Here is a 12680-nt window from a genome sequence, read left to right on the forward strand (position 1 = left end):
CTGTTTGGTGTGTGGGAAGGGATTCACTCAGTCATCCTCCCTGCTGCGACAGCAGCGAGTTCACACTGGGGAGAAGCCGTTCACCTGCTCTGTGTGTGGGAAGGGATTCACTCAGTTCTCCCACCTATTGAGTCACAATCTCACTCATACCCAGGAGAGACCCTGTAAATGCTCTGACTGTGGGAGTGCCTTCAAAAGCTCTCGGGAACTGACCTCCCACCAGCGCATTCACACTGAGGACAGACCGTTCAGCTGTGCACACTGCACAAAGAGGTTTAGAAGGTCATCCGACCTGCGGGTACACCAGCGAGTTCACTTTCTCGAGAGGCCATTCACCTGCTCTGACTGTGGGAAGGGATTCACTCAGTTATCCTACCTGCAGGCACACCAGCGAGTTCACCAGTGATGACAGGGATTGGATTCTGCTGTTAATCACATCCAAGAATGAACTTTGTTTATTCTGACAGTAGGTGAAGTGGGAGGGTTGGAGGGTTTCTTTCTGCTGAACTGGCCGGTCTCACAACTTTGCTTCCAGTGGGCTGATGCTTTTTGAGCCTGGGAGAGCACATTTCCACTGAAATGATCCACAAAAGATCGGCGGCACGGTAGCGCAGTGGTTAGCACTGCTGCTTCACAGCTCCAGGGTCCCGGGTTCGATTCCCGGCTCGGGTCACTGTCTGTGTGGAGTTTGCACGTTCTTCTCGTGTCTGCGTGGGTTTCCTCCGGGTGCTCCGGTTTCCTCCCACAGTCCAAAGATGTGCCGGTTAGGTTGATTGGCCAGGTTAAAAATTGCCCCTTAGAATCCTAAAATGCGTAGGTTAGAGGGATTAGCGGGTAAATATGTGGGGGTACGGCCTGGGTGGGATTGTGGTCGGTGCAGACTCGATGGGCCAAATGGCCTCCTTCTGCACTGTAGGGTTTCTATGATTTCTATGAAAAGCTGATGGAGGACAATAATTTTATCCTCAATAGCAAATAGTGTTTTTTCTACCGCTACAGGTAGATCTAAAATAAATGCAGAAAGAACTGGAAAAACACAGCAGGTCTTGCAGCATCTGTGGAGAGAGAAACAGAGTTAATGTTTCACGTCCAATGTAACTCTACTTCAGAACGAAAGAGAGGGAGAAATGTGATGGGTTTGATGCTGGTGAGAAAGGGGGGAGGGTCAGGTAGAACAAAAGGGAAAGTCAGGGATTGATTAGAGGGCGGGTGAGATTAAATGACAAAAATGTCCGGGAACAAAAGGCAAAGGGAGAGGTAATGGTTGTTGGAAAGAAACAAAGCATTGGTCCAGAGTAAGTGTGAATGGCAGAATAAAGGACAGCTCTGTCTGGACTTTAACCTGGTGTTGTTAAACTTCTTACTGTGGAAGCAAAAAAACATGAAAACAAGATGCAGGCTGACTCAGCAAATAAAAACAAATTAAAATGGAGGAGAGAGTTCAGGGTGTGAAGTTGTTGAACTCAATGTTGAGTCCAGAAGGTTGTAAAGTGCCTCATCGGAAGATGAGGGGCTGTTTGTCCAGCTTGTGTTGGGCTTCTCCGGAACATTGCAGCAGGCCGAGGACAGAAATGTGAGTGTGAGAGCAAGGTGGTGAATTCTAATGGCAAGCGGAAGGTCAGGGATTGGATTGTGGGCTGAGCGGAGGTGTTCCACAAAGAGGGCAGGGAACAGGCTACAGAGGAATTAAAGAGAAACTATTTGGGTCAGAACATTGTGAACATCCTTTTACTCTGGTTGTCTTTGATCCTCAAGTCATTTTCTGTTTGTTTTTAACCATGTTCTGTTTCATTAATAAACTTTTATCAATAAAAATATTTGATTGTTCTGGACTTTTCCTGCTGAGATTGATGCACTTTACGGAAAGTGGGTGAGAGGGGTTGGCAGGCTCTTTAACAGAAAGTGAATCCCTCTAAGGTAATTGGCAAAGGAGCCAGAGGAGGAGATGAGATTTTATTTTGTTTGACACAGCGAGTTGTTCTGATCTGCCTGAAAGCAGATTCAATAGAATCTTTCCAAAGGGAAAAGACTTGAAAGGGAAGAATTTGCAGGGCTGTGGGGAAAGAGCAGAGTAAGAGTTTTAACAACACCAGGTTAAAGTCCAACAGGTTTATTTGGTAGCAAATGCCATTAGCTTTCAGAGCGCTGCTCCTTCGTCAGATGGAATGGATATCTGCTCTCAAACAGGGCACACAGAGACACAAACTCAAGTTACAGAATGCTGATCAGAATGTGAATCTTTACAGCTAATCAAGTCTTAAAGATACAGACAAGCACAGGTTAAAGAAATGTGTATTGTCTCCAGACAGGACAGCCAGTGAGATTCTGTAGGTCCAGGCAAGCTGTGGGGGGTTACCGATAGTGTGACATGAACCCAAGATCCCGGTTGAGGCCGTCCTCATGTGTGCGGAACTTGGCTATCAGTTTCTGCTCAGCATAAGTCTTCCAGTCTTATTTCATAATTCTCAGGAATTTGTGACCAACATTCAACATCGGAGCAGAAGTTGGCCATTTGGCCCTTTGAATCTGCTCCACCATTTATTTAGATCATGGCTGATCTGTTTGTGTTGAGTTCCACATTCTCGTTCTACACCTGATACTTTTGATTCCCTTATCCAACAAGAATTAGTATAAAGGCAAAATTCTGCTGTTGCTGGAATCTGAAACAGAAACAGAAAATGCTGGACAATCTCAGCAAGTCTGACAGCATCTGTCGAGAGAGAATAGAGACAACATTTCAAGTCAGGATGACCCTTTTTCAGAGCTGAAGACAAAGAAAATCAGACAAATTTATCCTGTGAGGGTCAAGAATTAGAAAGCAATCCATTAAACCTCCTCTGAACCACGTTCAATGCATTTGTATCATTTCTTAAATAGGAGACAAAGCTGCACCGAGTGTTCAAGATGCAGTCTCAGCAACGCCCTGCATAACTGAAGCATGATGTGGAGATGCCGGCGTTGGACTGGGGTAAACACAGTAAGAAGTCTCACAACACCAGGTTAAAGTCCAACAGGTGTATTTGGTAGCACAAGACACTAGCTTTCGGAGCGCTGCCCCTTCGTCAGGTGAGTGGGAGTTCTGTTCACAAACAGGGCATATAAAGACACAAACTCAATTTACAAAATAATGGTTGGAATGCGAGTCTTGACAGGTAATCAAGTCTTAAAGGTACAGACAATGTGAGTGGAGAGAGAGTTAAGCACAGGTTAAAGAGATGTGTATTGTCTCCAGACAGGACAGTTAGTGAGATTTTGCAAGCCCAGGCAAGTCATGGGGGTTACAGAAAGTGTGATATGAACCCAAGATCCCAGTTGAGGCCGTCCTCATGTGTGGAACTTGGCTATCAGTCTCTGCTCAGCGACTCTGCGTTGTCGTGTGTCGCAAAGGCCGCCTTGGAGAACGCTTACCCGAAGATCAGAGGCTGCTGAAGTGTTCCCCAAATGTTCACACCAGGCAAGAGTGTTCTCTTCCTGTTGGGGAACACTTCAGTGGTCACAGGCATTTGGCCTCTGATCTTCGGGTAAGCATTCTCCAAGGCGGCCTTCGCGACACACGACAACGCAGAGTCGCTGAGCAGAGACTGATAGCCAAGTTCCGCACACATGAGGACAGCCTCAGCTGGGATCTTGGGGGTTACAGATAGTGTGATATGAACCCATGACTTGCCTGGACTCGCATTCCAACCATTATTTTGTAAATTGAGTTTGTGTCTTTATATGCCCTGTTTGTGAACATAACTCCCACTCACCTGATGAAGGAGCAACGCTTCAAAAGCTAGTGGCTTGTGCTACCAAATAAACCTGCTGGACTTTAACCTGGTGTTGTGAGACTTCTTACTGTAACTGAAGCATAATATCTTTACTTCCATGTTCAATTTCTCTCATAATAAAGGATAGCATTCCATTTGTAAGAACTTTGATTTATTTGAATGAAGGTTTATGGGGGTTCTCTTGTTTGCAATAACCTCCCTAATCGTAAATCACAACAGGTTCCAGCGACTTAACCATATGGCAAGAAATAATGCTTTAAATGGTGAAATCAGAAAGTTTGTTAACCATTAAAAATGTAACAAGTCAGAGAGATGAAAAGCAAAGTGTCGATTAACAATTATTACAGAAACCTTAACTTTAACAATTGAACAGACTTCTCTCCATCCCTCTCAGACCAGGACATGAAGTGACGGCTCCGAAAACGTGGATAACTTGTAAAACCAACAGCTCTCAACGTCTCTCTGTAAACATCTCTCCCTCCACCTCTCTCTACCAAATTGGCTTCTCAAGATCACTTTTTTATACTTTAAAAATGTCAAAAGACCATCTTAGCCAATTCCCATAAATCTTCAATTATAAACTAAAATAGACACGAGTTTTCGGGCAATTTAAAAACAAATCAACTGTCTGTTGAAAGGGTTAACTTTTCTACAGAACCTAAAGGGGTGGGGACTGAGCAGCAAAAACTTGACACTTTACACAAGTTTAAAAAACTTCCCTAACAAAACAAACTTGATTTTAAACTTCACCCATTAATTTTTTTTGTTATATTCATCAACCGAATTATTTTAATTTGATCAGTTATTGTTAGGGATGGGTAACTTGTGTTCTTTATAAACTGGTTCACTCATTTTGTTAATTTGACATGGGCTCGGAGAATCAGAACCCAGACTTTATCATCCTTATCCTTTTTCTCCTTTTGCCACTGCTCCCTCTGTTTTGTGGGAGGGTCGTGGGGATTCCAATCAGACCGAATCAAATTATCATAAAAGTAAAATACTGCGGATGCTGGAATCTGAAATGAAAACAGAAAATGCTGGAAGATCTCAGCAGGTCTGGCAGCATCTTTGGAGAGAGAATAGAGTCAATGTTTTGAGTCTGGATGAGCTTCTTACAAAGTGTCATCCAGAATCAAAACATTGTTTCTATTCTCTAATCATTTCATCTATAAGCTTCTTGTTCTTAGTTTCCAAATGGCAGGTAAGAGACCTGTCCGGTCCCCACTCGAGCTCTGATTTTTCACTGGCCATGCTTGGATAGGATTATAACTGTTAGAATCTAGTCTCAGAGGTCTGCTTTTTAATCCAGTGTTACTTGGGAGTCGACCATCACGTCACCAAATATCGGGTCACAAGTCCCTCACAGTTCTTATCACAAATTGATGATAGGTTAAGCAATGGTTCAGAACGCTTTTTAACTTCTTAACCAACTACCTTCCACTGTTTGTTGATTGGTCAGACCCCCTTTTTACAGATTCAGGAATCTCAGCCGCTGAACACCAGCCGGTCCTGGAATAAGTTTAATTCTAATTCATTGTGAATAAATATTCTCACCAGGTCCTCTGTTGGGGCCCTGCTAAGCAGCTTTAATGGTCCGTGATTGCAGAAACTGAGCAGTCACAGGAATGTGGTCAAGATAGTCCAGTCCCATAATGCCTCACATTCAATCTGCTGTCCTTCAATTATAACAGAATATGTGGCTGTATGTAGCTGCCTCGGCCATGGTCAACCCCAACACTGCCTTCCTGAACTGTTACAATGCTTGAGGTGTAGGTACATCCACAGTGCCATGAGGGAGGGAGAATGTAGGTGGATACCAGATTGATATATTCCATTCAACCACACCCAAGGTGAGTTATTCCAATTCCTTTATTGTCCAGGACAATATCTTCACAATATCTTTAAAACAGAAATTAAACATTCCCATTTGATTTCAGGTATTAACATATTCTGTTAGTTTGTTCTTTATTGTCGATGTCAGGCTGGGGTTGTTCCTCTTGGAGCAAAGGAGGTTGAGGGGAGATTTGATAGAGGTGGACAAGATTCTGACAGGTTTAGATAAGGTGGACAAAGAAAAGCTGTTCCCATTAGCTGACGGGACAAGGACGAGGGGGACACAGATTTATGGTTTTGGGTCAGAGAGGAAGGGGGGATGTGACGAAGAATATTTTGATGCAGCGAATGGTAATGACCTGGAACTTGCTGCCTACGAGGGTGGAGGAAGTGGAGACAATAAACAATTACAAAGGAAATTGGATGGACATTTGGGAGGTTTCAAACAGAAATGCTGACTAAATATCTCTGAACTTCCTAACACCCGGTCACTCTGTGATCCTTGTGAAATTTGAAACCATGTATTCGCAACAAGACTCAAAGAGAATCAGCCCACTGGAGGCAAAGTCATGAGACCAGCCAGTCCAGCAGAAAGAAACCCTCCGACCCTCCCCATTGACCAACTGTGAGAATGAACAAAATGCAGTCCTGGATGTAATTGAGAGCAGAAACAATAACAGCAGAATCCAACCCCTGGAATCACTCGTGAACTTGTTGGTGTCTCAGCAGGTGGGATGAAACTCTGAAACCCTTCCCACACTGAGAGCAGGTGAACGGCCTCTCCCCAGTGTGAACTCGCTGGTGTCTCTGCAGGCTGGACAACTGAGTGAATCCCTTCCCACACTAAGAGCAGGTGAATGACCTCTCCCCTGTGTGAATGCGCTGGTGTCTCCGCAGGCTGGATAACTGACTGAACCCCTTCCCACACTGAGAGCAGGTGAATGGCCTCTCCCCAGTGTGAATGCGCTGGTGTCGCTGCAGGTCAGATAATTGACTGAACCCCTTCCCACACTGAGAGCAGTTGAATGGCCTCTCCCCAGTGTGAACTCGCTGGTGTCTCCGCAGGGCGGATAAATCAATGAATCCTTTCCCACACTGAGAGCAGGTGAACGGTCTCTCCCCAGTGTGAACTCGCTGGTGTATCCGCAGGGTGGATAACCGAGTGAATCCCTCCCCACACTGACAGCAGGTGAACGGCCTCTCCCCAGTGTGAACTCGCTGGTGTCTCCGCAGGGTGGATAAATCAATGAATCCTTTCCCACACTGAGAGCAGGTGAACGGTCTCTCTCCAGTATGAACTCGCTGGTGTATCCGCAGGGTGGATAACCGAGTGAATCCCTTCCCACACTGACAGCAGGTGAACGGCCTCTCCCCAGTGTGAACTCGCTGGTGTGTCTGCAGGGTGGATAAATCAGTGAATCCCTTCCCACACTGAGGGCAGGTGAATGGCCTCTCCCCAGTGTGAACTCGCTGGTGTCTCTGCAGGTTGGATAACCGAGTGAATCCCTTCTCACACTGAGAGCAGGTGAATGGTCTCTCCCCAGTATGAACTCGCTGGTGTCTCTGCAGGCTGGATAACTGAGTGAATCCCTTCCCACACTGACAGCAGGTGAAGGGCCCCTCCCCAGTGTGAATTCGCTGGTGTGTCTGCAGGTGGGATGGTTGACTGAATCCCTTCCCACACTGAGAGCAAGTAAATGGTCTCTCCCCCGTGTGGCTGCGCCAATGAGCTTCCAGCTCAGATGGGTATTTGTATCTCTTCCCACAGTCCCCACATTTCCATGGTTTCTCCATGGTGCAGGTGTCTTTTCCTCTCTCTTCAGTTGAAGACTCGTCCACACACAGAACAGTCTCCCCCCGCTGTGAATGGTGATATTTATTCAGGCTGTGTAACTGGTTCAAGCTCAGTGCACTGGAACACTCTCACTCCAGTGTGGCAGCGTGTTGGCTCTTTTCCAGTCACACTGATGTTTGAAATCTTTTCAAGTCATCAGACCGGACAACCATTTCTCCTTGATTCAAAGGCCGATGATATTCAGGTCCCAAGGAATGTGACTCTGTCAGATCGAGATGTGACGTTTGAGATTTCGGCCTGTGATTCCTCTTTCAGTATCCTGTAAAACAAGTTTACAGAGATCATCAGTGTCAGTGCAGGATAGAAATTCAGAACACACAATTCTAGTTTCTATGGAACATTCTTTCCTCTCTCCAGACTCGAAACATTGGCTCTATTCTCTCTCTATCTGGGGGATAGTGTGGGAAATGATGCTGCGATAGATCAGCCAATTCTCAATGAATGGTTGAGGCAGTTCGATGGGCTGAATGGCCAACTGCAGCTCCTGTTTCTTATGATTTGTGTGTGGTGGACAGGAAGCAGTGAGCATGGATCTGTCAATCAGCCTCAATCAGCACCTTCAGGAGAATTGGGAGGGTGAATATTAGATACAGCAGAGTGAGAATGGAGGGAGAGTGTGTGGGATGGAGATTCACAGCTTTGGGGATGAGAGAGGAATCATAGAATTCTTACATCTTATCAACCATCCCTGAGCCTTCACAATGAATCTCTCTTCTCAGGACATTCTGTCTGTGCTGCTCGCAGTCTCACAAAGCAGCTGCCTGTGTGTTGATACAAGGGGCCCTGCGAGGCAAGTTTAATGCTTCATGACTGTGTCTTTAATGACTGAATAACTATAGGAATATGGTCAAGTCAGCTAAACCACATGATGCTTTATATTTCGGTTAGTAACTGTTGATTTTGTTAACATAGCACGTCAGAGGATGACCTGGGTCCTGCCCCCTCCTCCCACCCACTCCTCCCACCGATCAGAGGATGACCTGGGTCCCGCCCCCTCCTCCCACCCACTCCTCCCACCGATCAGAGGATGACCTGGGTCCCGCCCCCTCCTCCCACCCACTCCTCCCACCGATCAGAGGATGACCTGGGTCCCGCCCCCTCCTCCCACCACTCCCCCCCCCCCCCCCCCCCCCCCGATCAGAGGATGACCTGGGTCCCGCCCCCTCCTCACACCAGCCCCCCCGATCAGAGGATGACCTGGGTTATTTTTCTGTAACATCAGAACCACTTGCGGGACAGCTGCACAGGGTTTCTCCTTGTGCACAAGTCATTAAAAGCCCCACATTGGATTATGCCTGGTGTCCAGTGCTGTTTGTACTCAAGTCGACTAAGAGTGCCTAAAGTTGCCGGTACCCAGGATCTCTGACAACTCTCCCTAACCGGACCTTGATTATCCAAAGGTTGATCAGAATCCTCTCCAGTAACTTACCCGCCACTGTTGTCAGGTTCACCGGCCTGTAATTACCAGGCTTCTCTTTGCAATCCTTCTTAAACAGCGGAACAACATGAGCCACACTCTCGTCTTCCAGAACTTCCAGAACTAGTCATCGCGGAAGTGACTGATTCCTATTGGCTGATTCAGGCAGGTCTCCGTTGTGATGTCACAATGCGGAAGTTGTCCAATGAGCTTCAGAGTGAAACTTCCTCCTCTGGGCAACATAAGAACACAAGAACATAAGAAATAGGAGCAGGAGTAGGCCATCTGGCCCTTCGAGCCTGCCCCGCCATTCAACAAGATCATGGCTGATCTGAAGCGAATCAGTTCCACTTACCCGCCTGCTCCCCATATCCCCTAATTCCCTTATCGATCAGAACATCTGGGAGGAAATCAATGTTTCCCCCTTTCCATTTCTTTTCTCATTCTGGGGGAAATTGGGGACGTGCAGCAACTGAAGGGAATGAAGTGAATTCGGTCTGTACATTCCACACATTGTTACTCCAGTAATGTAGACATTTATCTGTCTGGCAGCCTGCATGGAGATTTCCAGCTCTCTGTGTCCAGGACAGGAAGCAGTGAGCACGGATCTGTCAATCAGCCTCAATCAGCACCTTCAGGAGAATTGGGAGGGTGAATATTAGATACAGCAGAGTGAGAATGGAGGGAGAGTGTGTGGGATGGAGATTCACAGCTTTTGGGGAATGAGAGAGGAAAGAATGTTCCAGAGAAACTAGAACTGTCTGTTCTGAATTTCTATCCTGTGCTGACATTGATGAATTTTGTAAATTCCTTTTGCAGGATATCAGAAGGTGAAGATTTAAAGACGAATATCAAACCAAACTTCACATCAAAATCTAACATAGTCACTCAGTTCATTGGGACCTGAATATCATCGACCTTTGAATCTAGAATGGAAATGTTTCTCTGCTCTGTCTGCTTCAGGAGATTTTAAACAGCAGTGTGACTGGAAAAGCACCGAGACACACACACACTGAAACATGCACACACCTGAGTGACTGTGGAAAGAACTTTAACCAGTTAAACAGCCTGAAAATACATTGCAGCAGAGAGACCGCACCCATGTTATGTTGTAACTGAACTGATTGTCAAGCCTGGAGAGTCACAAGGACACCCACACCATGGAGAAATTGTGTAAATGTGGGGACTGTGGGAAAGGATTCAGGTTCCCATCTGCACTGGAAACTCACCCCCCCCCCCCCGCCAGGGTGAATGAATCTCTGAATCCCTTCCCACACTGTGAGCAGGTGACTAGCCTCTCCTCAGTGTGAATTCGCTGGTGTCTCAGCAGATTTGATGAATGATTGGTTCCCTTCCCACAAGTGGAGCATATGAACGGTCTCTCCCCGGTGTGACTGCGTCGATGAGATTCCATCTCAGATGGGGCTCTGAATCCCTCCCCACAGTCTCCACATTTCCATGGTTTCTCCATGGTGTCGGAGTCCTTGTGTCTCTCCACAATCAGTGCACTGGAACACTCTGATACGGGTGTGAGAATCTCAGTGCTTTTCCAGTCACACTGATGTTAAAAAGGCTGATGATTTTCACGTCCTTATGAATCAAGTGACTCTTTTGAGATTTCCATTTTCCAAACCTCTCCTTCCAATAAAATCATCACTGTCAGCACATGATAGAAATTCAAAACAGACAATTGTAGTTTCTATGGAACATTCTTTAAATCTCCACCCACGCCCCTCACACATACACTCTCTCTCTCTCTCATTCCATTTAGCATTCTGCAGCACGGTAGCACAGTGGTTAGCACTGCTGCCTCACAGTGCCAGGGACCCGGGTTCGACTTCCGGCTTGGGTCACTGTCTGTGTGGAGTTTGCACGTTCTCCCCGTGTCTGCATGAGTTTCCTCCCTCATTCTGAAAGACGTGCTGATTCGGTGCATTGACCCGAACAGGTGCCGGAGTGTGACAACTAGGGGAATTTCACACTAACTTCATTGCAGTGTTAATATAAGCCTTACTTGTGACTATTAAATAAACTTTAAACTTTAATATACAACACCACCCAATTCTCCTGAAGGTGCTAATTAATGCTGATCGACACTCACCATTTCATGTTCCTGACAGATCATAAGAAATAGTTAGAAATTCAGCCCACCAAGCTGTTCAATTGAATTTTTTAAATTCATTTATGGGACATGGATGTCGCTGGCTGGCCAGCATTTATTACCCATCCCCAGTTGCCATTGGAGGGCAGTTGAGAGTCAACCACATTGTTGTGGCTTTGGAGTCACATGTTGGCCAGACCAAGTGTGAGGTATTGCACTTTGGAAGGACAAACCAAGGTAGAACATACAAGGTAAATGGTCGGCACTGAAGAGTGCAGTAGAACTGAGGGATCTGGGAATACAGATACATAATTTGCTAAAAGTGGCGTCACAGGTAGATTGGGTCATAAAGAGTGCTTTTGGTACATTGGCCTTTATAAATCAAAGTATCGAGTATGAGAGTTGGAGTGTTATGGTGAGGCCGAATTTAGAGTATTGTGTGCAGTTTTGGTCACCTAATTACAGGAAGGATATTAATAAGGTTGAAAGAGTGCAGAGAAGGTTTACAAGGATGTTGCCGGGACTTGAGAAACTGAGTTACAGAGAAAAGTTGAATAGGTTAGGACTTTATTCCCTGGAACGTAGAAGAATGAGGGGAGATTTGATAGAGGTGTATCAGATTTTGATGGGTATAGAGTGAATGCAAGCAGGCTTTTTCCACTGAGGCCAGGGAAGAAAAAAACCAGAGGGCATGGGTTAAGGGTGAAAGGAGAAAAGTTGAAAGGGAATATTAGGGGGGGGGCTTCTTCACGCAGAGAGTGATGGGAGTCTGGAATGAGCTGCCGGATAAAGTGGTAAATGCTTTTAACATTTAAGAAAAACTTGGACGGGTTCATGGATGAGACGGGTGTGGAGGGATATGGTCCAAGTGCAGGTCAGTGGGACGAGGCAAAAAAATGGTTCAGCACAGCCAAGAAGGGCCAAAAGGCCTGTTTCTGTGCTTTAATGTTCTATGGTTCTATGGTCTGAAAACATGTACCAAACGACTCAAGAACAACTTCTTCCGACTGTCATGTTTGAATGGTCCTATCATATATTAAGCTGATCTTTCTCTTCACCCTACCTGTACTTGCACCCTATCCTTTCCTTCTCCCCATGTACTCCATGAAAGGTATGCTTTGTCCTAACTGTATGCTAACTGTCCTGGCTGGAGACAATACACATTTCTTTAACCTGTGCTTAACCCTTTCTCCACTCACATTGTCTGTACCTTTAAAGACTTGATTACCTGTAAAGACTCGTATTCCAACCATTATTTTGTAAATTGAGTTTGTGTCTTTATATGCCCTGTTTGTGAACAGAACTCCCACTTACCTGATGAAGGAGCAGTGCTCCGAAACCTAGTGGCTTATGCTACCAAATAAACCTGTTGGACTTTAACCTGGTGTTGTGAGACTTCTTACTGTGTTTACCCCAATCCAACACTGGCATCTCCACATCTTGGAAATATATCGCCGTTCCTTCGCAGTCGCTGGGTCAAAATCCTGTAATTCCCTCCCTACCAGCAGGGTGGATGTACTTGCACAACATGGACGGCAGTGGGTTCAGGTCCCATACATCACCAAGGTAGACACTCCTGCGCCCCCTACAAACATGGCGATCGCACCTGCACCCAGCTGCACATTGCCCCTCACAAAGATGCCGGCCGCACATGCGCACTGATAGACATTGCTAACGACAGATTGACGGCCGTCAGCCCAGGCC

The 12680-nt window shown here is 46.1% G+C and overlaps 1 protein-coding gene across 1 annotated transcript in view; it reads right to left on the bottom strand.

The window, feature by feature from the left end:
- Positions 1 to 12680, bottom strand: part of LOC144483733 (uncharacterized) — a 103778-nt gene that overhangs the window by 71082 nt on the left and 20016 nt on the right. Inside the window, 1 exon segment of the mRNA XM_078202272.1 lies at positions 6321 to 7490. Within this exon segment, the coding sequence (XP_078058398.1) occupies positions 6321 to 7490 (1170 nt within the window).

The sequence above is a fragment of the Mustelus asterias genome, unplaced genomic scaffold (assembly GCF_964213995.1).
Source record: "Mustelus asterias unplaced genomic scaffold, sMusAst1.hap1.1 HAP1_SCAFFOLD_77, whole genome shotgun sequence".
Lineage (NCBI taxonomy): Eukaryota > Metazoa > Chordata > Chondrichthyes > Carcharhiniformes > Triakidae > Mustelus > Mustelus asterias.